Genomic DNA, 27,078 nt, shown 5'->3' with positions numbered 1-27,078 from the left:
TCGCCCCCCCCCCCCCCACGTCTCTCTCCCACGTCAACGTATGTTATACAGCATGACGGGAGAGGGAAATAGCGACCGGGCGTCATCCAATGCAAATTACATAACTGGTGGGCCGTTTAAAGATTCCAACCCATTACAAAGGGCTGAGCCATAATTCTTCATCGTCATCATTCGTCGCGTCAACAAAGTGCACATAATGATTTACAGACGTGTAGCTGGTGCCTCGCTTCTCAGCAGAATGACGAATAATGGCTTAGTAGGTGCTTCCCAATTTCACAAAAATTGTGATTTATGACGTAGTGGGTACCTTTCTAGTGTACTTGTATTATAGTCCCAAGAGAGCTTAACGGGCTCTATAAACGCCGCTCTTCCAGCTTTCGCTGTGACTGTGCTGCGGTTTCAGCGCAGGCCTGGCGTTTTTTAGCGCTGCGATTTCTGCACTACGATGATCTGCGCTTCCGCCTTGCAGTATTACACTTGTACACGCGTCGACCCTCTATTACAAAATACACAATACTACTCACAAATATTGACTGTATACTGAGAATAGTCTTTAAATAATAAGCAAGTAACAACGTGACCCCCAGTTTCATGAGTTATGAAAGAAAACGTTGAAACTTGAATTCCCACGTCGAAGTAATGCATTGCAACTAAATATTCTGTCATGCCGTGCGAAATATATAATACAGGCAAGTTGAATTCAGTAACACGCTTTTTGATATTCTCGCTATATTAAACAAACAACAAAAGACAATCAGAGAACAATCAAATAACTATAGAAAATGTCCCGCAGTTATCGTTAGAGCTGCACAAATAGCAGCTGATCGGTGAAGTCTCGTCAATCACTGCATAAAAGCCGAGAAGTGAGGCCTGAGTTTCTCGCACTCTTCTTTACGCAGGTCTGGTGTCCACGTCGCCGAAGGGTGCGTGAAGGACTTCATGTCGATCGCAGTCACTCCAACCTTTAAGGAGACGTTTGCCGGTATGAGCAATCTATAACAAATGAAAAAAAAACTATATTGAGACGAGGCTACAAATCACCATCGCTTCATTTTTAATCTGGTTCAAAGTTATACGTTGAAGAAATTCTCGGAAATACTGCTCAATCGTCGTGCTAACGACGTCTGGCGGGTTGGTAATGTATACAGATATTGGCATATAAAAAGCGTTTTGTCAAGCGGGTTCCTATACTTTAAGGAGCTATTGCGTTATTCTCATGACACTGCCGGGGGTTATAAATTAATGGATACTATAACACGAAATTTTTCAGTTGTTTTCTTGTGTGGAGTGAAAGGACAAGTCCTCAAAAGCCTAGAAATTGTACTTCTAAGCGTGTGTGCACCCCGAAAAAGTAAATCAAGTATGTTTTTAAAAATCAGTTTTGGTTCTTACTGTGTCGTGACATCACGACACGGTGCGAGCTTCCTGTCACGTGCTCGCGCAAGATATCGTGACGTTTCCTCGGCCGCTCCGCATCGTGGCTCCGTTGGTGACGCACAATTAAGCGGCCATTTTCGAAGTTTTGTTACCTGACGGCATCACAACTAGCCAGACTTCTGCGTGAAGTCACCAGAATTAGTACTGTTGCCTGACGTCAAGGTAGTGTCGATGTCGGTAGGTGCGTCAAGGGAAAATTGAATTTCACATCAAAATAATATATCTTATCAGTATTTACTGAGCTTTACACTTGCTCAGAGCCGTCTCTGCATACAGGAAATTTGTATGGCAGAGTAAACTCGCCTTCCAACAAAGGTGTCAGTACCCCTGTAAGGTCAGCACGACAGTTTCATTTTTAAATTTCCAGACCATTGAAACCTACGTCACACCGAAGGAACCACGACAATTTTTCTCGCTTCAACTAAGCTAATGATAGCAAAGGAGAAAGCCTATGCTCTCATGAGTCACCCGGCAAATCAGTTTAAAGCTCTCAATCAACTGCTTTGTTATTTCCCATATTACTATATAAAGCGCAATTTCGGTCGTGTAGACATCACCGCAAGTTGTATATGCTGAGACTTGGTCGTCGCGATGTTAATCCACATTTGATTAACTTTGTGGCAGCACACTGCGCGCACACCGGCGCAGCCTCCGCCTCGTCACTATCCAGCTCGGCGTGACACGGCTTCATGCTACACCACGCCTCCGATAAGGGACAGCGCCACCGCAGCGTCACCGGAGGCTTACGTCACCGACGGTGGCTTTAAAACCAAGCTGCCAAGCTCGGAAGTGATCATTCCTTCGGTACCCGACCGAGCGCAGCGTCGGTATGCTCCCCCCGCTGCTCCGTTAATAAACAGTTGTTATGTTTTATGTTGGGATGCGTCCTTCCATCGACACGGCATCCCACATCTGGTGACCCGGAAACCGAACAAACCGCACCGCCATGGCCGACCCGGAAGCTCTCACCGCTCTGCGCCAGCAAGTGCGACAACTTCAACAGGCACTGCAGACCCAGCAACAGCAGCCTTCCCGCAGCGCCTCCACAACAGAGGCCGTGCCTGCCGGCTCCGCTGAGGACGTCAGAGCTCCCGCAGAAGGCATCCCGCACGCTGCCTCATACGACGCCTGGCGTGTCGCCGTCAAGCTTCCGCCGTTTTGGGTGGACTCGCCCGAAGTCTGGTTCGCCCAGGTCGAGGCCCAGTTCTCCCTGGCGTGCATCACGCAAGACCGCACCCGCTACGATTACGTCGTCGCCCACCTCGACGCACGTTATGCCAACGAGGTCCGGGATATTCTCGCCAACCCACCAACGGCCAACAACTACGAAAACCTGAAGACTGAACTCATCCGCCGCCTGTCGCTCTCGGATGAACAGAAGGTGCGGCAACTTCAGTCCACAGAGCTTGCTGAGCGCAAACCTTCGCAGCTCCTGCGCCACATGCGTGCGCTCGCGGGAAGCTTGCAAGTCCAGGATTCCTTCCTGCTATTGCTTTGGCTCCAACGACTCCCGCCGCACGCCCAGGCAATTCTGCAGGCCCAGGTTAGGCTACCCCTCGACGAACGGCTGATCGCGTCATCGAGGTCTCCTTGCCGCAGTTGTCGCCCACCATCCAGGCTGTCGCCGCACCGCTGAACACCGCGGAGCTTGCACGCCGCATCGACGACATCGATAGACAGCTCAACTCCATTCAACAACGCTTGGGTGAACGTCTTCCGATGCACCAGCGCCGCCACTCGCAAAGCCGCGACCTTAACACCAGTTCGTCGCGGCAACCCGACAACAACGGCCCGTGCTACTACCACCGACGCTTCGGGGACAGAGCCCGGCAATGTCGACCACCCTGTTCCGCTGGGCATGCGGAAAACGCCAACGGCAGCTCGTAGAGACGGCCGCAAGCTGCCAACCCGGAGGCCGTCGCATCTTCGTCACCGACCAAATCACGAAGCAGCGGTTCCTTGTCGACAGCGGTTCCGACATTTCCTGCTACCCGCGATCCTATCTTCAAGGTCCTTGTCCGCCTACGTCTTTCGAGCTCAGCGCGGCAAACCACTCTACAATCAAGACGTACGGCTCGCTCTGCCTGCACATCCAGCTCAGAAATATACGCCGTGACCTTCGCTGGAATTTCGTCATCGCCGACGTCGCCGAGCCAATCATCGGCTCAGACTTTCTGGCCCACTACAACCTCCTTCCGGACTGCCGCAACGACCTCCTCATCGACGCGACAACGGGGCATTCCACACCAGGCCAGCGAACGACCGCCCAACAGCCAAGCATCAAGGTACTCAGTGTTGACAATCATTCGCCGTACCACGCCGTCCTCGCCGAATTTCCCGGATTGACGCGCCCCAGCGCACTGCCACGCAGAGTGCAGCACACCACCGTGCACTACATCCGGACCACTTCAGGCCCCCCGGTTTTCTGCCGCGCCCGTCGCCTTGCCCCGGACCGCATGCGCATAGCCAAAGCAGAGTTCGAGGCCATGCTTCGCGAAGGAATCGCCCGCCGCTCTGACAGTCCATGGGCCTCACCACTCCACCTTGTTCCGAAGAAGACCGAAGGCTGGCGGCCCTGCGGACACTACCGTGCCCTCAACGCGCGCACCATCCCGGACAGGTACCCCAACCACCACATACAGAACTTCGCCCATCGCATCTATGGCTGCCACGTGTTCTCCGTGCTAGACTTGGTGAAGGCGTACACACAGATACCCGTCAATCCGGATGACGTCCCGAAAACGGCAATCATCACTCCCTTTGGCTTGTTCGAGTTTCCCTTCATGAGCTTCGGCCTGAGGAACGCTGGACAAACCATTCAGCACTTCATCGACGAAGTCGTCCGCGGCCTCGACTTCTGCTTCGTTTACCTTGACGACATACTGGTATTTTCCCGCGACGCCGAAGAGCACCACAGGCACCTTCGTCTGCTGTTCCAACGCTTCGGCGACCACGGTCTACTCGTCAATATCCAAAAAAGCACGCTAGGCGCTTCCGTCGTCCGCTTCCTCGGCCACGAAGTTTCATCTAAGGGAACTCGGCCCTTGCCCCAACGCATCTCAGACCTGCAAAGTTACCCTCAACCCACCACCGCTAAAGACCTTCGCCGTTTCCTTGGCATGCTGAACTTCTACAGGCGTTTCTTGCCACACGCTGCCGACTACCAGGCTCCCCTCCATGATGCTTTGGCCGGCCTACGAGGAAACCAACCCGTCACGTGGACACCGACGTTAGCGTCGAAGATTGCAAAGCCGCCCTCTGCACCGCCACGCTCCTCACCCATCCCGTGCCAGACGCTCCCTTGGGACTGTTCACGGATGCATCTAGCTTCGCCATCGGCGCCGCCCTCATGCAACGCGTGGAAAACACCTGGCATCCCTTAGCGTTCTTCTCCAAAAAGCTCGAAGCTCGGAAAACGACCCCTTCAACCGCCAGTTCCACTGAGGAAACCACGACCACCGCCCCGACAATGTTGCCAGCCTACTACAGAGAACTTCTGGCGATATACGAAGCAGTGCAACACTTTCGCCACATTCTCGAAGCACAGAACTGCACCATCTATACAGACCACAAGCCTCTTACCTACGCCTTCTCTCAACGTCGCGACAAACTCCCGCCTGTACAGCAGAACCAACTCTCGTTCATTGCACAGTTCACCACCGACATCCAACATGTCAGCGTGAAAGACAACGTGGTCGCCGACGCGCTTTCACGTGTAGCAGCCATCAGCTCTGTGCAGATAACAGCAGACGTCCTCGCCGAGGCTCAGACTACGGACACCGAAATGCAGGAACTTCTCAAGGGCACGTCCTCACTTCAGCTGCAACAAGTCCCCATCCCAGGGTCGACAACCACAATCTGTTGCGACATGTCGACAGGACGAAGCAGGCCCTATGTGCCCCAGTCCCATCGCCGTGGTCTTTTCAACCAGCTCCACAACCTCAGCCATCCCGGCATACGCGCCTCGACACGCCTCGTGGCTGACCGCTACGTCTGGCCCTCCATGCAGCGGGATTCTCGCACCTGGGCGCGCTCCTGCATTCAATGCCAACGCGCTAAAGTCACCAGGCACGTCAAGTCACCACTCGGAACATTCCCTCAGCCCTCTGGTCGGTTTGAGCAAGTCCACCTCGACATCATAGGACCCTTTCCCCCGGCTGGCCCCTACCGCTACTGCCTCACCGCCATCGATCGGTACACTCGATGGCCCGAGGCATGGCCCCTCGAGGGAATTACCGCGGAAGACGTCGCCTCGGCCTTCTTCACCGGCTGGATTGCTCGTTTCGGCGCCCCCCGCCGCGTAACCACCGACCAAGGACGACAGTTCGAGTCGCACCTTTTCAAGCTCCTCGGCCTGACTGTCGGTTTCGAACGCTTGAGGACCACCAGTTACCACCCCTGCGCCAACGGAATGATCGAGCGTTTCCACCGACAATTCAAAGCAGCCATTATGTGCCACCCGGACTCAACCTGGCTCGAGGCCATCCCAGCCGTCATCCTCGGTCTTCGCGCCACCTTCAAGCCGGACATCCACGCTACACCAGCAGAGCTCGTCTACGGGGAACCACTCCGTCTCCCAGGTGAATTTCTCGCTGCACAGCCATCCAGCACTACGACGTCAGATCCCACCGACTTCGTCGCCCGGCTCCGACGCACCATCGCCGCCTTACGCCCGTCACCTGCAGTCCACTACTGCAAGCCTACACCTTTCGTCTTCAAGGAGCTAGCATCGTGCACGCACGCTTTCCTCCGCGACGACACCGCAGGCCTTTCCAGCCACCCTACACCGGACCCTACCTGGTCGTCCATCGCGACAACAAAAATTTCAGTCTGCGCCTGAACGGGAACGACGTCCGCGTCTCGATTGACCGGTTCAAGCCCGCATACATCGCTGCGAACGAACCGGGCAGCGCCACTCTATCCACAGGCATACATCCACAGCCGCCGACGTCGCAGCCCGCTCCGGTCACGACACGCTCTAGACGTCTGGTACGCCTCCCAGATTTCTACAGACCCTGAGGGCTCTGTACTCCGCGGGGGGGTGATGTGGCAGCACACTGCGCACAAACCGGCGCAGCCTCCGCCTCGTCACTATCCAGCTCGGCGTGACACGGCTTCATGCTACACCGCGCCTCCGATAAGGGACAGCGCCACCGCAGCGTCACCGGAGGCTTATGTCACCGACGGTGGCTTTAAAACCAAGCTGCCAAGCTCGGAAGTGATCATTCCTTAGCTACCCGACCGAGCGCAGCGTCGGTATGCTCGCCCCGCTGCTGCTACTCCGTTAATAAACAGTTGTTATGTTTTATGTTGGGATGCGTCCTTCCATCGACACGGCATCCCACAACTTTAATGTTTGATTCACTGTCGACTCACATTTGATCCCTTAATACTAATTATCACTACTATTCACTGGGCATAACTTTACAAGTTTCGGGAGTTGCAGTGCATAAGCGGAAATTAGGCATGTGTTTCGTCATGTCGTGGACTCTCCTTTAAACGCGTCAAGCAATGATTGCGGAATAAGTCACAATAATGGTTTACTAGTGTCATGAATTTGTCGACTTCTGGCAGAAGAGGGAGAAGTAGAGGAAGAAGAAATGAGAGAAAAGACAGATGTCAAACGAAGAAATATAGAATAAAGAAAGAAGACCATACATTGAAGGAGAATTCAATAAAGAAGGCAAAGAAGAAGAGGGAGAAGAACAGGCATGAGAGGCGACGTGGCCGGCGAGGGGAAGAAGGAAGGCAGAGCGCGCTTGGAACGGGCAGAGGCACGGACGAGCGGTTGTCGTGGCAAGGCGTTCGCCTGAGTTCCGCCAGCACAGCTCCTGGAATTGTACCCCAGCCTTCGCAGCAACGCACTGTGACCTGGGAGGCGTGACCAGGAGGGCGACCAACGCGCATCGGCGAGAGCCTTCTCCTGAGGACGCGCAGATGTTCTGCGGCTATGCTCCGTGGGTCGCGCACCAGACGACGAGCGGTACAGCCAATGCAAGTACTTGACGCGGCGGTGACCGGCAACTGCAGCTAACCGACGGTGCAACAGACGGTCGTGCTCCGGTGAAGCAACGCACTTCGCGGACACGACAAGTCGTCGCCTCAGCACCGGAGCTGCCACATCAACGCCAGTAACCCGTGATGAAACTGTAAATATTTTTATTAGTTTTGGGATAGTGTGCACAAGGGATGTTTGTTTATATAGTCGGGCTTTTTTCACTACTTCTTATGTAAATAGGTTAGTGCTTTTCTCACATAAAGCATTTTTTCGTTATCCTTGGTGTTCCTGTGTTGTGTCTAACCATCTAGATATGACAACTAGAACGTTGTACAATTTCCTCATTTAGCCGTATTCTCTACGTGCAAGACTTCCGAAGTCTATTCATTATTTATCTAATCACGCTACTACAGAGAATGCAAAAAAAAAAACTGTGGCGCAGAGCGACCAACGACAACATTTAACTCGCGTTCTTCTGACTTGTCAAACGCTTTAGCAAAAGATAAGTGGAAACCATTTGCAGCCTAACGAACTGTAACAAGAATTTTTGGCAAAATATGAAATGTGCGGCACAAGGGGGTGTCACGACGTGCTTTTAAATGTCTGCTTATTAAAACCAGCGGAGAGCTGTAAGCGCCCAGACAGATCAGTGGAACGGTAGAGTGGACTACACGGAACATATATGAAGATAAATCTATTGTTTTCTCAACTATAGTGTGTATTGAGTGTGGTAAAGAAGTACACGGGACAGCGCGTCGTCCCGTGTACTTCTTTTCGTTGTGTGCCGTTTTCTCGCGCCCCTCAGTCATCATGGTACCACATACACAATGCTATAACGAACAGTTCAGGTGTCCACTGACAAATGATTGGTAACAAAAAAATATGGACAGCTTGCTCTAGTGGGGCAAGGCATCGCCTGGCAAGGCTTCGACTAACAGCGGAGATCGTGGACGACCTATCTTCTGTCGGTATCTACAAGGTCGACTAAGTCGTTGCAAGGTTTGGCGAAGCAATGCAAGGCTTGGCTATGTGTAGCGTTGAACTGTAATGCTTGGCGAAGTGCCTTCGTGGCTACATGAAGTGAACGATTAATTAGTATGTTCTTAATTAGCCCGGTTCTTCTAATTAAAATATATTGATTAGCAAGGTCCTAATTAGCATGTTTCTTAGTGTCTTAACGAATAACCATAATTAGCAACGTCTTAAGAGATGAAGGAGAGGACGAAGAGACAGTGCGCCGACCGAGCAACGCGCTAGAAGGTACATCATGATGATCAGTTTTTGTTTACTCCGCATGGTCTAACCTCGCGCTTAAACAGCACCAACGTGAAACAAAAAATAGCCTGTCTTAAAGCACCAGGCTCATTTGATCCGTTCCCAACCACTCACCCCGTCTTCAAGAAACTAGCCCATTGCGCGATCACACCTCGGCTCAGCGCCTTCTCCTCCGGAGAGGATGTGCCCAGCACCAGAGGGGATCCGAGGAGCAGTCGTGCGGCGTAGTCCCTCGGTAGTTTGGAGAGCTGCTGTCCGTCCGCACCCTGGCGGTGAAGCACGTATCCACGCACAGTGTTACCAGATTTACGCAGGTACTCCGCGTAAAAGCGCACGGGACACACGGCCAGCAGGTCGGACAACAGCTGGTCGGCCCAGCTGGCGTTCGCGGCGTCCTACGCACGCACCGAACCGCGGTACAGTTAATTATACACCATACACACTTGACCTTCCAAAGCGAAAATTCGCAATGACCCGTTTGTAGCAGCTCGAAGCACAATTGTCCCTTTCATAACCCTTCCGCCACCTTGCGGGATTCCGTAGCACTTGTTTGCAAGATTTCACGCCGCCACCGTTAGGATGATTGCTTAAGTAACAATATTGAAGTAACCGCAAGTGCATTCGGAGAAGCGAGCAGTAGGTTTAAATGGACACTAAAGAGGAAAACGATTTTTATTCTATTAGTAAATTACTCATTCACAATACCAAAAACGCCAGGCTTGCTACGAGAAGACGCTTGGTAAGCGAGAAAACGCGCAAAAAGAAAATGCGGGTGGCGGCGCCACCTTGAAGTTCCCGCAACAGTCGCCGTGACGTCATAAATTATGATGGTGTTTACTATAGGGCTTACGTTGTCCCTAATCGGCAAAAATGAAGTGCATTATTGCCTTCTGAATGAGCCAGAGACTTAACATACCAAGTTTCAGGAAATTGGGTTGAGCAAATGTGGCCAAATTTAAAAAAAAAAAAACATTTTGAAATCAGTGACTTCACCATCGAAGCTTCCAGCAGGAAATTTAAAAGTGAAACTTTTTTATTGGTTTTTCACATCTATTAAACCAATGGTGGTGAAATTAATGACACTGGAATTTTCAGAGTACAATGTATCAGTGTAAAGTAATTTCTTGTTTCACTTTATAGTGCCCCTTTAAGGACGGATTCAATACACTTGGGGCCAATGTTTGCCAATATGTGAAGGGCTTAGGTGATGGAAGAAAGAGTTTAAAGCCTTAGGAATGAGAAACGTTTTGTAATGTCTCCTCCTGCAGAGTCAGGTTAATTAGACTGTTAGGCACAAGAACTTATACATGCACAATGCACGGGCCGATACGCGCCCCCCTGCTTTGTCTCCACTGCGAGGCCTCGGTTCGTGTCTGCTACACGCAGCGGAGACTCGCGGAAAACCGTATAATCCTTAATAGCGTTTCTTTGGCGCACTCCAAAACCTAGCAACAGCAGATATTTGCGAGGCTCGCGAGACATCCAGCATAACTTGCCTGTAGAAAGCCTCGGCAAGAACACAAGCAAGCAAATATATATTAACGCGTTAAAGAGCTCGTTTCACATAAATTCCGGTGTCGGCGGCGGCGGCGTCTTTGGTTGTGAGCGAAAAATCAGCGCTGTCCGTGAGCGAAAATTCGTGGTAGATGCAAAGAAAGAAATAATAATCTCCGGTTCGAGTGCGACCAGGGGATTCGAACCTGCGACCCCTTGGTACATGGCGCGATGCGTTTAGCTGCTCGGTCACCACGAATTTCCTTCCAATAAGCCGACTTTAGGCACTTAATGACACGTCTAAATAAAATGACACTGTGTCTACATCCTCTTGATCGAAAACGCTGTAGCATAACTTTCTATAGCGCTATCAACACCATCGAAGTCTTTAAGGCACCCGAGCCTTCGCGAAATTAACGCACTTCGTAAATATTGTATTTTTTTATAATCCAAACAAAATGCCCTGTAATAAGACGTTTTTGTGTTCCGAGCTGCAATACGAACAGCGGGCTTTACAGGAGGATGGGTGTTCCATATGCTAGGTGACAACACCTCGATGTTTGTTGTCGAGGATAGCGCACCTCAAGGTAGTGATTTAGGATGGCCGTGGCGTCGGCCGACGAGAAGCTGAGCAACTCGAGTATGGTACGCACAGCTTCGCGCGTGTTTGTTTCCTCGCCCAGCTGAAAGAATCGCTGGAAGAAATCCATCAGGTCCGGCCCCTCGTGGTCCGAAAATCCAAGAAGAACCGTCACGTTGCTAGGTATCTGCGTGTGATCAAATTTGCTCTTCAGCTCTACAAAGTCCAGGCAGACATCAAAGTAATACTTTTAGGGCCTTACACATGACCAGTGAGAGCAGATTGGAGGGTGGGTGCAAAAAAAATGGAATTTAAATAGAGCCAAGGCGTACCATTATTTTTATTCTGAACCATCAAACATGAGATTTGTTGGGTTAAAAACGCCACATTACATTATGTATGAAGAATCCAACGTTTAATTTAGTCAGTGAATGCATCAAACTGAGCGTATAGAAAACCAGTAGGTTGGCCATTGTGGCATGCATATGTACGGAGTGTCCCAGCTATCTCTAGCCAGAGTTTAAAAATATGCCGACGCACTGTACAACGACGCGACCAAATGTGGGTTGCCGACTATTGCCTGGAGTACGTCACACTATTTTTTGTGTTCTTAATTGCCTAATTAGGCATGTTTAAATAACCAACTTTTGAAGCGGCGAAGCTGGGCAAAAAATTCCAGTGAGAAAGTTGTGGATAACTTCACAAAACTTAATAAGTGTTAGTGTTTTTCTGCTTACTACAGATGCCCGGGAAATACAAAAATACCACGTGACCTGCCCGCTTGCGCACCAATGCGCGCCGTGATTGCATGGCTCCCTAACGTTCCGCGTACAAACGATATGCTTTCTTCGCGGTGGTTCATGAGAACGATACGTAGACGCAACGGCTATGGCTTGTGTTGCCGCTAGCAAAACGTGCGTCATCGCACAGCCCAGTCGAGGCAGCACACCCTGCCAAATGCTATGGTCATTTTCACACGGAACGTTAAGAAACATTGCAATAAGGTGCGCAAACGGGCATGTCACGTTAAAATTTTTTGTATTTTGCGGGCATCTGTAGTATGCGTAAAAACACTAATACTTAATAGATAAGTCGGTACTTTCCAAATACCGCCTAATTTTAGCGTGACGCTCGTGAAGCGTACCGGGCTAACCTTCAGTGCTTTCCACAGGTGGACTGGCCACATCACAGACAGCATGGGGAAGAACTGGGGCAGCTCCAGCGGGGCAGCACGTTGTCGTCGTAGCAGTTCTTCCACTGGGAGCCCGCGCAGGCAGCTCAGCAAACTGGGCTCGGCGTCCTTACACAGAAGTTGCACCGACGTATTCCAGCGCTCCCTTTTAACACTCTCCTGACCTCGCTTGAACACCGGATATCTGCGCGAAGTTCGCGCACGATCTTGGATTTCTCGTTAACAAAGAGTCGTAAGATGCAAACCACTATTCGAAATTTAAACAAGACAAAATATCAGTTGAAGATGGATTCTCGGAGGGGGGAGAAGTAATCTAAAAAAAAACATGGCTGACCCCTCCGTCATAAGAATCGGTATAACACGAAAGTGAAACGTGTCTGCACAGAAGGAATTGATTGTTTATTGTGCATTGATCTATGAGAGCTTGTACAATGTCTATTCTAGTAACGTTGCAATGTCTATTAGCGCTTGGCAGCTATAGCACCGTTTGACGTGGATGCACCCATGTTGACGCCTAGTGGCACATCTCCATCCATCGCGACGACTAACGCCGATGATCAGGATTTAACCTTTGTGGTAACCGAAGTTAACACATATACCATGACACAGCATATCCTGAATCCCGCGCAAAGATGGCATCAACAAGCGCATAATAAACACTAGTGCTCGATATGCACTTCTTGAAAGCGTCGTTAATTGAGGAGAGACATGGTGGTACGGTGTGCGCTCCCGAGTAATATAGGGTAAGCTACGCCTATGCTCGTGCATACGCTACCCCAATGCGCTTCAGCGACACGGGAGACAGAGATTCGTAGTTTAAGTCACGAACGTGCGAAGGCGCTCCACGTACCGCTGGCCCCTGTCTCGCTCCACGAAGGCACGACTTTCGCCCGCCGACATCGTTGCCTTTCTGCGGCGCTTACTGCGGCAGTTTTATTAGTCGGTGCTATCACACTCGAAGCAGTAGGCGGCGGAGAAAGACCGTTGGGACGTGTTGAAGCTGCAATACTCTGACAGTGAGCAGTCACACGCTAACACGAAGCGAAAGGCAAAGAACGTAACTGGCGACTCTTCGATGCTAGCGCGGCCAGCATTACTCGCTGGCATCGAGAAGCTCTGCGTCGTCGCCAAATCGCTCCCTATCGGCGTTTGATAGTGTCATGACGCAGTAATTCACTTCACCGCTCACAGACGGCGGCATCAACCCTCCCCGCTTAGCCGCCCCAACAAAGAGGACCGTGCGAGAGACAATGTGTGAGAGATCTAAGGTGCGTTTATGGGACCTCGGGCATGTGCGGCGGTGGCATATAGTCGTTATGGTGCCGGGCGCCTATCGTCGCCGTCCGAGAGGTCATGGGTTCTATAACATGACGCAGTAATTCACTTCACCGCTCACAGACGGCGGCATCAACCCTCCCCGCTTAGCCGCCCCAACACGGAGGACCGTGCGAGAGACAATGTGTGAGAGATCTAAGGCGCGTTTATGGGACCTCGGGCATGTGCGGCGGTGGCATATGTCGTTATGGTGCCGGGCGCCTATCGTCGCCGTCCGAGAGGTCATGGGTTCTATAACATGACGCAGTAATTCACTTCACCGCTCACAGACGGCGGCATCAACCCTCCCCGCTTAGCCGCCCCAACACGGAGGACCGTGCGAGAGACAATGTGTGAGAGATCTAAGGCGCGTTTATGGGACCTCGGGCATGTGCGGCGGTGGCATATAGTCGTTATGGTGCCGGGCGCCTATCGTCGCCGTCCGAGAGGTCATGGGTTCTATAACATGACGCAGTAATTCACTTCACCGCTCACAGACGGCGGCATCAACCCTCCCCGCTTAGCCGCCTCAACACGGAGGACCGTGCGAGAGACAATGTGTGAGAGATCTAAGGCGCGTTTATGGGACCTCGGGCATGTGCGGCGGTGGCATATAGTCGTTATGGTGCCGGGCGCCTATCGTCGCCGTCCGAGAGGTCATGGGTTCTATAACATGACGCAGTAATTCACTTCACCGCTCACAGACGGCGGCATCAACCCTCCCCGCTTAGCCGCCCCAACACGGAGGACCGTGCGAGAGACAATGTGTGAGAGATCTAAGGCGCGTTTATGGGACCTCGGGCATGTGCGGCGGTGGCATATAGTCGTTATGGTGCCGGGCGCCTATCGTCGCCGTCCGAGAGGTCATGGGTTCTATAACATGACGCAGTAATTCACTTCACCGCTCACAGACGGCGGCATCAACCCTCCCCGCTTAGCCGCCCCAACACGGAGGACCGTGCGAGAGACAATGTGTGAGAGATCTAAGGCGCGTTTATGGGACCTCGGGCATGTGCGGCGGTGGCATATAGTCGTTATGGTGCCGGGCGCCTATCGTCGCCGTCCGAGAGGTCATGGGTTCTATAACATGACGCAGTAATTCACTTCACCGCTCACAGACGGCGGCATCAACCCTCCCCGCTTAGCCGCCCCAACACGGAGGACCGTGCGAGAGACAATGTGTGAGAGATCTAAGGCGCGTTTATGGGACCTCGGGCATGTGCGGCGGTGGCATATAGTCGTTATGGTGCCGGGCGCCTATCGTCGCCGTCCGAGAGGTCATGCGTTCTATAACATGACGCAGTAATTCACTTCACCGCTCACAGACGGCGGCATCAACCCTCCCCGCTTAGCCGCCCCAACACAGAGGACCGTGCGAGAGACAATGTGTGAGAGATCTAAGGCGCGTTTATGGGACCTCGGGCATGTGCGGCGGTGGCATATAGTCGTTATGGTGCCGGGCGCCTATCGTCGCCATCCGAGAGGTCATGGGTTCTATAACATGACGCAGTAATTCACTTCACCGCTCACAGACGGCGGCATCAACCCTCCCCGCTTAGCCGCCCCAACACAGAGGACTGTGCGAGAGACAATGTGTGAGAGATCTAAGGCGCGTTTATGGGACCTCGGGCATGTGCGGCGGTGGCATATAGTCGTTATGGTGCCGGGCGCCTATCGTCGCCGTCCGAGAGGTCATGCGTTCTATAACATGACGCAGTAATTCACTTCACCGCTCACAGACGGCGGCATCAACCCTCCCCGCTTAGCCGCCCCAACACAGAGGACCGTGCGAGAGACAATGTGTGAGAGATCTAAGGCGCGTTTATGGGACCTCGGGCATGTGCGGCGGTGGCATATAGTCGTTATGGTGCCGGGCGCCTATCGTCGCCGTCCGAGAGGTCATGGGTTCTATAACATGACGCAGTAATTCACTTCACCGCTCACAGACGGCGGCATCAACCCTCCCCGCTTAGCCGCCCCAACACAGAGGACTGTGCGAGAGACAATGTGTGAGAGATCTAAGGCGCGTTTATGGGACCTCGGGCATGTGCGGCGGTGGCATATAGTCGTTATGGTGCCGGGCGCCTATCGTCGCCGTCCGAGAGGTCATGGGTTCTATAACATGACGCAGTAATTCACTTCACCGCTCACAGACGGCGGCATCAACCCTCCCCGCTTAGCCGCCCCAACACGGAGGACCGTGCGAGAGACAATGTGTGAGAGATCTAAGGCGCGTTTATGGGACCTCGGGCATGTGCGGCGGTGGCATATGTCGTTATGGTACTGGGCGCCTATCGTCGCCGTCCGAGAGGTCATGGGTTCTATTCCCGGCGGCGAATCTTTTAATGCGAAATCAATTATATGGACACTCTCGGCATATTTTTGCCATCGCCGTTACATACATATATATATATATATATATATATATATATATATATATATATACATATATATATATATATATATATATATATATATATATATATATATATATATATATATATATATATATATATATAAGGCGCAAAGAAAAATAAAGCAGAAGAAAAAACAATTCCGAAGCACCCGACCTGGGATTCGAACCAGCGACCCTACACTCCCACGCTGCGTTACACAATTCGGCCACACGCCATTCACGCGCCGGCGAATAACGGCGAGCTACTTATATACACAATTCACCCCTGACAGTACGCACATCTCGGAGGGTTTTCTATGACGCAACGCTCCTACATTTTCTTTCACTTTGGAAACGGCCCTTGAGACGCACATGATAAAGTGGCCCCTTTTTGTACCCACTCGTGAGGTCGAACGAAAAAAAAGAAAACCAGGCACACCTAATGTCCCTAGATAAAAAAAAAACTTGTTTTATCTAGGGACCTTAGGCACACCTTGCGTCAGACGTCCCCGTGTGGCAGGAGACACAGAGGGGTCACTCCACGCGCCGCAGTTTAAAAGAAAAAGAAATGTCGAAGAGCGTCTGATTCTCCATTGTCGACACTTGCAGCGCGTTGATCAAGCGCAAAAACTTAAGAACTGTGACAGTTTTGTTAGTTCACGGTTGTCCTGTGTATACCTGAGAGTTCTTTTCGGGCGTCCTTCCTTGTGCTTCAGCGGCGCGCTGCAAATATCGCGCTGCTTGTCGTTCTTCGTGTGACATTCCAATTTCTTTCTATCGCACTCATTGCTTCGCCCTTGCAGCGAAACTGTTTTTTTTTCTTCTAGTTTTTTCTTTCTCATCTGTTAGTGTGCACTTTAGCGTGCATCCACACGACGCACGGCACGGCGGAAATCTCTTCCTCGGACGATGGTTCCGCCGCCCGTCCGTTTTCGAAGCGCATTCAGTTAGCGAACGAAGCTAGTAGACGAACGCGGCGGAGAAAAAAAAGGCATGGCAGCACCGCTGGAAGCGAGAGCTGCCCGCTTCGAATCTCTAAGCTCTTCGTCGCGCATTGCGTGGCCTGTTAGTCCCAAACTGACGCTTGTGTTTGTTTTAAGTTTGTTTCCGAAAGCTTCGATGGCAAAGCATTCAAGACGATTTGGCACCGTTTCTGAGAGCCGTACTCGTTTTCTCGGAGCTGTAGGCTTAGCGAGTGCCTCTATTGGCGGAACATGGCCTCGCAGATTTGAGGTAGCTCGAGGTCTAGCAAGTCTAAGAGGCCGTAGTGTACGAATGTTTGCTTGTTTCTTCTCTCTCTAGATGGCGCGAAAGGTGTAGGAGTTTTTAAATACTATATTCTTTCCTGGGATACTTGAACGCCGAAATTTTGGTCTGTCTGTCTGTCTGTCTGTCTGTCTGTCTGTCTGTCTGTCTGTCTGTCTGTCTGTCACACGATTCAGCCACCCGGCCAAAGTTTAAGCACTTGCTGAACGCCCAGCCATCTTGAACTGGTAGCTGCGTTCATGCTTATGAACATTGTCGATCAAAAAGCAAATGTTACGCATATCTGAGGCGCAACATCAATACGTAAGTATTAGGTGGTGGGTTCCTTTACTATGAAATGCATAGATACGTAATTCTAAAGATCCTAGTGTTTCTTAGGCTGCGCTGAAAATGCGACGTTACGCACGAAAAAGCCCTCTGCCGAAGATATGGTGCTGCCACCTGGCAGTGGCCCTGGGAACAGCATCACGGGTGGCTGCGGATGAGACCAGGACTCATGTAGTACGGCCTTCGACGACATTTGCAGCGAAGCACGCAGATACGCGGCCAATTTTTTTAATGTTTTTGTCGTTGTCGTACATTGGTTGGTTGGTCAAACTTTATTAAAATAAAGTCCTGAGAGACGCGACATAGCTTATTTGTTTTTGGTTGAATATTGAGTTTGAAAGAGAACGACGATTAGCACAATGGCGTTGTTTTGTCGGAATCAGCCCGATGAATAGCACGTGTTTCCTGCTAAAAGATCTTGTTGGCAAAATGACTATATCGCTCAACAAGATACAGAAGAAAAAAAGTTGCGTCGTCGCATAAGTTGATTGATAGTTGCAGTCGCGAAGCTAGAGTGAACCGAGCGAACGGCCCGCGCAAAAGCCCTCACAAAACGAGAGAAAAAATAAAAAATGCTCCCGCCGTTGCCAGACTCTTCATCGGCTATCCACGAAACAAAACGAGCAAAAAAAAAGCTGTGCTTGTTTCCAGTCCTACAATGACACCTTCGGCTAGATCTGCTGTGTTATACCACGAAACTTGGATGCAAAAAATAGCTTGGCATTTTCTGTCCACGAGGTCCGCGGACGCGGGACGAATGGCACAAATCCATGACGCGAGGTCACGTGATGCGCCGTTCGCAATGAAAAAGACGGATTTAGCCCGTCGTGTGGACAAACGCTTACCAACGTCATATCCGTGACGGAAATACGTCAGTGAAGTCTAGGTGGACCCCGGCACAAAACACTTTCGTGTTAAAATAGACGTGTCGGCGTACCTAACATTTAAACACAAGGACTTGTTTTTATCAGAGTACGTCCCTTTCTTCTGACGTAAACAAGCTAAAGATACAACTACCTAAAGACACGATAGACATAGGAAAAAAGTCGACATCACGCAGCTGGTTCACACATTTGTATCATTGTTCCTGTGCTCTGTGGCCGGGGAAAGACTGGCGGGAAAATAACTTTTAGACACTCTTGATCAAAATAAGCGTAAATACACAGGCCTCAGTGAATTTAATTGAATACGCAGCGAAAATTAATTAGAATTTGAAGTGACGCAATATTGGGCCGATGAAATCAAAGCTTCGATGGACGCCCGTCTGGTCGGGAAGAATCATTGAATAAAAAAGACGAAGACTCATTGTGAACAAGACGAAGACAAAAGCTCATTGTGAACAAGGCTCCCGTTCTGGGTGCCGAAGCGTCATTACATTTTCATTCTCTTGTGGTCGGCGTCTTCGTCTTTTTTATTCATTATTGGGCCGATTGTTTCTACATGTTTTGCGCTGTTTTTTTGCGATGGATATCGCGATATCACAGGTGCACTCCCGAAGTTGTTCGCTGGGTCATTTACTCGAATAAATATTCAGTTATCAGCTATCAACAGTGGCGTACCAACTCGTTCGTGAGGTATATATATATATATATATATATATATATATATATATATATATATATATATATATATATATATATATATATATATATATATATATATATATCGCGGATTACTTAAATTTCAGGCCAGGCAGGACTAAATAAAATCATGACAGATTGCTGTAATGTTATAGAGCCCCTGATGAGTGATAGCCTCCTCTGCAATGCTCGAGCGCCGGGCGCGCAGGCGTGGAATAGGCAGCCCGCACCGCAGGTTGCCTACAGTGCGTGGTCATGAAACACGGAGGGCAGTCGTCACAGCAGAATCGTAGGACAAATTTTATAACAAAATTACGTTATTGCTGCGTTCAAGTAAAACCTTGCCTGACTTGTTAAGGCGCGTATACACTAGAGCGACACGACACCGATTTCGGTCTGTCGACTGTCGCCAGGAGTGTCTTTTGTCGTGTCGTCGTCCTATTTACACTGCAATGACGCAACAGTCGGCCCATTGTCTGTGAAAGACGCCATCTGCGTCTTATCGTGCTCCCAGCCTCTCGTCGGCCGATTCTCTTGTCACACAGAAGGCGCGCGCAGCGACACCGACTAAACTCGCGTGCAAAAATTGAAAACAGGGGACCACCTGCTCCTCATTTAAACCTCCTCTACCATTGTCCCTCTCGGGGTAGCGACGCAGCCCCCGCCACACCTTCCGGAGTCAAGGGATGCGGGTGCGGACAAAGGGAAGCGAAGAAAAGACTTCAGAGGGGTGCGCAAGATGCCCATTGTCAAATCCCCGAGGATCTCAAGGGGGGCCTGCGTTATCTCCCCCAAGATCTCCCCCTTCGACGTTCGAAGCAACGACATGGGCAAATTTTCGCTCGGCCAGAGATCTCCCGACGACCTGCCGACGACCAGTCTGCCGACGCGTTTTGCTTGTGTATTTAGTCTGCCATCATGTTACACTACTCCGACATGCTGTGTTTGGAGTCGTCGGCGGCGTCGTCGGCCTAGTGTGACCAGACGGTCCGGGGACATCGTCGGCAGGCGACTAGTCGGCCGACAGTCTGCGTAGGTGTCGTGTTGCTCTAGTGTAAACGCGCCTTTAGTTTCCTAGTCTGCAGCCGACAATAACCACTGTCGAAAGTGGGGGGGAACATTTCTCAGTGGGGGGCTATCGCCCCCTTGCCCCCCCCCCCCCCCCCGGTAGATACGCCTATGGTTATCAAGCCCCTTATGTCCTGCCGTAACTTTTTCCCACTTATTCTGTGGTTTTAGCTGGTGGAAACTGGCTCGGCCTTCGACCTTTCCTCGTGGATGCCATGAGGTGCCGTCGTGAAGTTCGATGGCACTCGGACTTTACAAAAAATGAAACCGAGTAACTGAAAAACGTATCAAATAGTACCTTTCATTAGCACATTTGATGGCGACGATAGGTATGTTCATGACGACATTCCGAGGAACGTCGATGAAGCACTGTTTTTTTAAGACAACGACAAAATTGCTAAGTGGCTAAGTTTCCCATCAGTCTTCGGCACGAGTGGTGGTATTTTTATAAAATATACGCTTTATCAAGTCATAAACGAGGAAGCAATAAACTTACGAGAAAACGGGCGTATTTATGACCATGGAGTCAAGTGTAACGTGCCTTTAGAGGAGACAAGACAAAAAATATCACGCCATATCCACGAAGTGAATGACGATTGTGCAGCTGGCTCGGAGACAATAGGGTAAACCGTGAATGCTCCATACAATTCCTCTACTGTCATATAAAGACGTCACACGTTTTTGTAGTAGCGATTGTGGTCAGGTTGTTGTCGAACCACATGCGGTCGCAGACCTTGCAGCTGTGGCCGAAAATGTGGTCGAGGAAATCGAGGAAATGTGGTTTTGCCTGCGTTAATGTCATCATCAAGGCGCTCGAAGAACAAGAGGAAGAAGACTTCTTTCGCGCGAGCGTGCGCATGCTACAGTTGGCTATGCTATTTGTGGTTTTGCCTGCGTTGATATCATCATCAAGGCGCTCGAAGAAGAAGAGGAAGAAGAATTCTCTTTCGCGTGAGCTGTGCCTGTAGCGGTCGCGTCTGGAACTAAGGTTACGCTTACGACGCGGGCGAGCCAGCTCCTAAAACGGAAAAATCTATCATTGCCACAAGCCAAAGCTGTTAGTCAAAGCGTCTCCCGCTTCGTATTTTCTAGTCGGTGTATTTTAAACCAATGATAAAGACAGTCATACAAATTACCCACAAGCCGCATCGGTGCAGACACGATTAAGACACGGAGAAAGTGTGAGTGAAATATCAGGCATCAGGTGCGTAGCCAGAAATTTCTTAAGGGGGGCGGGGGCGAGGTTCAGTGTACGTTCGTGCGTGCGTTTTTATGTGTGCCTGTGTATGTACACATGCAAAATAGAACAATTGGGGGGGGGGGCGGTTTGGACCAACCCCCCGCCTCCCGGCTACGCGCAGACAACTCACCTTGTCATCGGGCTCTCACTCATGAGGATAACCTTGAGGATCGGAGCGACGTCACTAAGACCCTGGCCCAACATCAGGTGGTAGGCGAGAGCCGAGGCACCGGAGCCGTGACCGACGACTACCAAGTCGGACTTGTTGCCGCCAAAGGCGTCCACGTTTCTCGCCGTCCAGCGCAGCGATTCCGCCTGGTCCAAGAGACCGACGTTTATAGGCACGTCGTCACTTTGCATCAGGCTAAAGAATCCAAGCACGCCCAGCCTCCAGTTGGGAACCACGACGACAACGTCACCCAAGGCGGCCAGCGCGCGGCCGTCGTAGTGAGGGTCGTTGTTGCTGCCCGTCTGCGTGACAGAGTGCGACATGTAACTGTTCAGCCACTGAAGAACCTCTAGACTCATAGGCGTACGCCGGGAGCTCCTTTAGGGGGAGCCAAGTTTCACCGTACCCCCCCTCCCCCCACCACTAGTCGAGTCCGAAAAGGAAGGAGTTATGGGAAGGATAATCGACAACGACCCGTTTATAGCACGAAGTCACAAGCAAATCCATACGATTTTCTCAGAATAAAGGAAAGCTTCTAGTCGAAGAAAAAAATCGTCCTGATCCGGGGATCTAACCCGAGACCAACGCCTTTCCGGGGTAGTCTCTGTACCAAATGAGCTAACCAGGATGCCAGCAGTTTGCAGCGCGAGGGCGAATCAGTCAACAACTCGAAGCACATGGGCACAAAATATCGCGCATCAGTCTTGCGGAATCACGCAAGGTGGCAGAAGGGTTATGAAAGAGATAACTGACAACCACCCGTTTGTAGCACAAATCCACACGGCTTCGTGCTAGCCTCCTTAGATGATAAGGGAGACAGCAGCTCCAGAACTTAAACACTTGCGTCAAAGAGACATTGGCAGCCGTCTTGTATTGCCAGAGCTTGCAGCAGCGTTGATCGAACTCTTCATCCCATTGTGTGTTATAGGCAGCTGGAATGGTAATATGAGAATAAGATACCTGCACTTCGCCTTCTCTCGCGAAAAAAAAAAATGTTATCTCCGCATCATGCTCTTGTGCCGCATTGTGTTTATCACTGGCTGTATAGCATTACAGAATTAAGACAAGGTTTTCAACTCTCTCGAAAATCGAAGAGAGGAGATTTCGTAGCTAATGAATGTCCGATTCATAAGACTTGGCCTTGCCTGGAAAAAGCCACCATGGATGAAGACGACGACCGTCCTATTCCCGCTGCATGGGCGAGAGCCACAGGTGGGAGCCCAGATGTTGAGATGCAAGCAGTTCTCCGATGTGCTCGCGTTCATCTCATCTGCAACAAAGGTGAATCAACATTGACTAGAAGACGCAAAGATGTCAAATATTTGTTCAACTCAAGGATCGCATTTGTTCCACTATGGATCAAACTGCTACGTACGAAGCCACTTAGCCAGTTTACAGTGCTAGTTTAAACGTGACAAAAATTGCAATCAACTACAAACCTGCGGCTGTTTTGGTCTTCGTCATCCTAGCTTTAGTAGTGCTCAAGTTGCTTCAACCTGCTGGTTTTGGGTGTAAATATCATAGTCATAATAGGGTAGACAAATGCTTTTAAATGCGAAGCATTCTTTAACGAACTAAAGAAACCTTGACAGAATCTATCTATCTATCTATCTATCTATCTATCTATCTATCTATCTATCTATCTATCTATCTATCTATCTATCTATCTATCTATCTATCTATCTATCTATCTATCTATCTATCTATCTACGTCTGGGTGCCGTCGTGGTTGCCACCTTAACTTGGTATATACCAAAACTGGCATAGGAGGGTTGAGTGTATCAACGTGACTTACAGGTCACGACATGAATAACCTAAAGCGCTTGTCGCGTATGTGCGTCATGAAACCTTTTCTCCGGGTCACGCGCATACGCGCAAACCATGGCCCTTGGTGTGCATTCGAAGCACTCATGCAGCAACATGGATCGACAACAGCCCAGCTGCAACCATTTACGTGCGCTTTTTTCACACAGCGCAGTTGTTGTTTTTTTTTTACTTTGTACCAGTGGAACTTGAGCATTTCCCTTTGCTTCCTGAAGCTTGAATGCACGTTGCACGGCCCATTTCTCTGTCACTGACGAATTCCAGCCGGTGATGCAGCCTACTGGCACTTGCCCACCGTGTTAACGCTGTGTTGTGCCATATGTGGTATATATCCCCCAAAAGCGTCTCAAGGTCAATAGAAATTTCAATCTTTTGATAAATGACTGCTGGGCGAGTTCGCTAGTGCTGGAAGACAAATACAAATCACGAAGCCCAGAAATGAGGCTTTTCATTTAACCTGAAATGGTGTAGGCAAGCAGCAATTGCAGAGCTGCATACTTAAGGCAGGATTAACTGCATTTCAACAATGAAAATCCAGCGTGAGGACGTGCGCAGAACTAATTCACTGCTAGATTAATACTCCGGCCTCTCACCATGGCTTCGAGACACCTGTGCGCAACTTGGTGCAGGTGACCTGCTGTCAAACTGCTCCCGCTCTAGGTACCAGGGAGCGGGCGCTCCGAAGCGAAGCGTGCGTGGGTCAGCGTACGGCACGCCCAGGAATGCGCCCACGGATACGCCGTACACCACGGACACGGTGCCGTAGTACTTGCCGAAGCGACCGACTGAGATCACGTTGCTGTCGTCGGCCTGTCCCCTTCGGTAAGTCGCGACCAGCACCAGTGCCACGACGCTCGCACTGAGGATGAGCGCTACCGTGAATGCCAAGTCCCTGGTCTTCACATTTCGCCTGGAGGTAAACGCAGAAATGGCTTTCTCGAACGATGACATTTCAGGAGAGCCTTCGGAACATCAAGTTTCCATCTTAGTCCGTCACGCACCGCACACAAATGCGCACTTTCGTGCGTGTAATGAATTTTACGTCGACTATCCTGGCTAGCGGCACACAATTTCACAGAGGAAAAGGCAACAAGAAAGCACCGTTCGTTGTAAGTCCGCAGATAGTTTGTGCCTGCGATTTGTTTGGCATAACTAGAGTTATTGTATATGCTACCTTCAGGTACCAGAATTGCGCCTTTGATGGAACTCACCGCTCGCACCCCCATTCGCCAAGTGCGCTCACGTGCGCCAAAAGCATCCATTTGAGGGAAAGCCAACTTCACGGCCGCGCGGGTACTGGCGACCGCCGCGCCACCCCCGCCGCTGTCCCAAGCAGTCCGGCGAGGCGATCCGGTTCAGTGCGGAATGTGTTTAGTTGGTGTCTTGTGTTGTCCGTTTTTAGGGAACGTTAGTTCTTGTGGTGCCTGTGTGCAGCAGCGCTGTGTTCGAAGCCTTACCGGTTGTTTATTTTATGCCACAGCTACCTAGATATGCGTAAAATTCTCGTTTGTTTTCGTTATTTGTAAAACAAAGAGTGATCATTCTAGCACTTGTTTTCTCGAACAACCTACTTAATCTTTTAAAACGCTGTGTCAAAAACTACCTGAAACGAGCAATTTGCTGAACTTAGTTTGTCCAGAATCGTGTCTGTCGAAGTGTTCCTGTTTGCTGTTTAAAAGAAAAATATTCCTTCCGATGGTGACTGCCATCGAACAAGTTATAGCACCAGTTTCATCTAAATTCATTATTTGTTCGAGTTTTCCTTCTTTTTTCTTCGAAGCGAAAGTCACTGCGCCAGCGGCGGGTTATGAACGAGCTAGAAATTCTAGCATGTGGAGCCACTGGGCCGCGTCGGCATTCTAATGGGGTGGCTTTCCTGCATGACGTAGACGCCTCGGCGGGCAAAATGGTGGACCTATGCTCAACTCTGCTAGCTAAAGGTGGCATATACAGTAACTCTAGACGTAGCATGCCATTAGCGCCCCCTGGATGTTATTTCTCCGAAAGCGATCACAATGCAATGTTACGCTTCCGTAAAATTTAGCCCAGCTTCGGTTTTTGGATATGGCTCTATCAGAAAAAAAAAAACGCCACACTTGCGAAGTATAAAGAAGTACGACGTGCCGTATTGCGACTCCTGACGTATGAATAAAAATCGTATGAAAGGGTGGTAAAGGTACGTTGCGCACCATGTATTTCTACTGGGTAAGAATTCCGTGCCTAAGGAAACGACGCTCGTCTTACAGGTATGAGTGCGAGCTGTGTCCTCCAGAGCGCATGCTCCAAAAGCTGTGGAACACATCGGAGATCGCGGGAACGACTGGGGCTGGAGTTCTGTGTGGAGGAGCACCGTGCGTAATCCCCTTGAGCGCCGCAATTGGGTGGGAGCCGGTCGTGAAAGGCAGGTTGACCGCGGACGGTTCCGAGGCCGTGTGGGGAGATGGCGTCGCCGAGAGAGGTGACATGGGGTGCTGCATTGGCTGGGTGAAAAATATCAGTCAATATACTAAAATATCAGTAAAAGAAATGTGTATGCCAGCTGACGACCTCTTGGTAGCCTAACGTCAAGCTTGCCCGGTGTGAAGCATTTTGATTTTGCTAAGTGTTCTCATGATTATGAAGCACGCCGTAGTGGTGTGCATCATAATTTTCACCACCTGGGGGTTCTTTTGCATTTCACCCCCATTTAAATGCGACAGCTGTGGCCGGGAATCGTACCTGCTTCCTTGAGCTTAGCGACGCCTACCGGCATCAGGTATTATGAAGGTGATGCTCGATGCTGGTCTGGTGATGTGTATAAATTTTTGTATTTTCAACAACAAACCCCGGTTGGAAGTTAGCGCCGTTCCTGTGTTCCCTTTTCGTGTTTGTTTCTTTCGCGCTGCGGTTCTTCCTTCTCAACTCCGACTGGTTCTTCTCTCCGTCTTAGACGTCTATTGCTCGACACTAAGACAAGGCTTAAAGAGTTGGTGGAAGGCGAAGTTCTAATTACTAACCACCCGTAATTTAGTCCCTAGAATTGCAACGCAGTTCCTGTGCTGGGATGTGTGGGTTCATAATTACATATCGCATTCTTCTCAAGCGTGCTCAAAATTCGTACACAAACATGAGCTGAATAAGAAACGTCTCGCATCATCCTACTAGGCTCCACCCTTGCTAAGAAATTGTTACGAACAGCAGGCCTACGTCATATTAAATGCCGTTGGTGAACTGCGTGCTACACAGGACGAAAGAGGTATATGCAGACACGGTCATCTGCAGAATTATTTGTGCCGAGGAAATTTATTGTGACGCACCAATACACCCAACGCAAAACCGTGGTCTTCATGGTTAGTTTCTTCAATATCTAAGGTTGTAAACGATGCCTTCGTTTAAAATTGTCTACAAAGCCCGATGTGTCCGGAGCACATGGAAGTAAAGTGAGCGCCACATGCGAAAGGTGAAGTTAGGGAACACTCTACACTTACATTAAGGTAAGTACTGCGTACCGGAAGCAGGCTTTTCCCCGAGTCGTCCTTCGTTCCGCTGTGGCTCAGCCATTCGAACATGGCTGGAGGGCGCCGCTTTCCTGCGAAACGTACCGGGAAGTCGTCGAGACTAGGGCAGAACGCGTTAGTTCGAAAGGACTTCCGATGACAGTCGTGGACGGCCAAGTTTCTGCAGAAGACTGGCAGTGGCGCCTTCGCTGCGAATAGGAAGCTTCTTCTTCTTCTTACTCTGAAGTACACGTGCCTTGCAGTGGTGCTTGAGAAAGTTGGTGGTGGTGGTAACAGCTTTATTGGAAACTGCGACAAATTCGTGGCCTGGTGCCTGTTACACCACCATGGAAGTCCGGAAATACTGTCTTCTCGCCGCCTCACGGGCTCGCGGGATGGCCCATAATTGAGCCATCCCGCAAGCCCGTGATGCTTGAGCCATG

At 50.4% G+C, this 27,078-nt stretch overlaps 1 protein-coding gene across 1 annotated transcript; it reads right to left on the bottom strand.

Annotated features, from left to right (window-relative positions):
• Nucleotides 1-842: 842 nt before the first annotated feature.
• Nucleotides 843-26,707, bottom strand: LOC119385736 (cholinesterase). The gene is made up of 9 exons (XM_049414083.1): nucleotides 26,648-26,707; nucleotides 25,404-25,639; nucleotides 23,753-24,069; nucleotides 22,481-22,605; nucleotides 21,297-21,637; nucleotides 11,938-12,160; nucleotides 10,786-10,971; nucleotides 8,825-9,105; nucleotides 843-993 (listed from the first exon to the last, which is right to left on the bottom strand). The coding sequence occupies exons 1-9, from the start codon at nucleotides 26,705-26,707 to the stop codon at nucleotides 843-845; spliced, it is 1,920 nt and encodes a 639-aa protein (XP_049270040.1).
• Between the last annotated feature and the right edge of the window lie 371 nt (nucleotides 26,708-27,078).

This window comes from Rhipicephalus sanguineus, chromosome 3, assembly GCF_013339695.2.
Source record: "Rhipicephalus sanguineus isolate Rsan-2018 chromosome 3, BIME_Rsan_1.4, whole genome shotgun sequence".
Classification (NCBI taxonomy): domain Eukaryota; kingdom Metazoa; phylum Arthropoda; class Arachnida; order Ixodida; family Ixodidae; genus Rhipicephalus; species Rhipicephalus sanguineus.
The sequence above is the reverse complement of the archived record's forward strand: the minus strand, read 5'-3'. Positions and strand labels throughout refer to the sequence as shown.

Coding starts and splice junctions, on each gene's coding strand:
- LOC119385736 (XM_049414083.1), bottom strand. CDS start 26,707: ATGTTCGAATGGCTGAGCCACAGCGGAACGAAGGACGACTCGGGGAAA. Junction 24,070..25,403: donor CACAGCTCGCACTCATACCT/GTAAGACGAGCG, acceptor GTTTACCTCCAG/GCGAAATGTGAAGACCAGGG. Junction 994..8,824: donor GCTAGTTTCTTGAAGACGGG/GTGAGTGGTTGG, acceptor CATTTGTTATAG/ATTGCTCATACCGGCAAACG.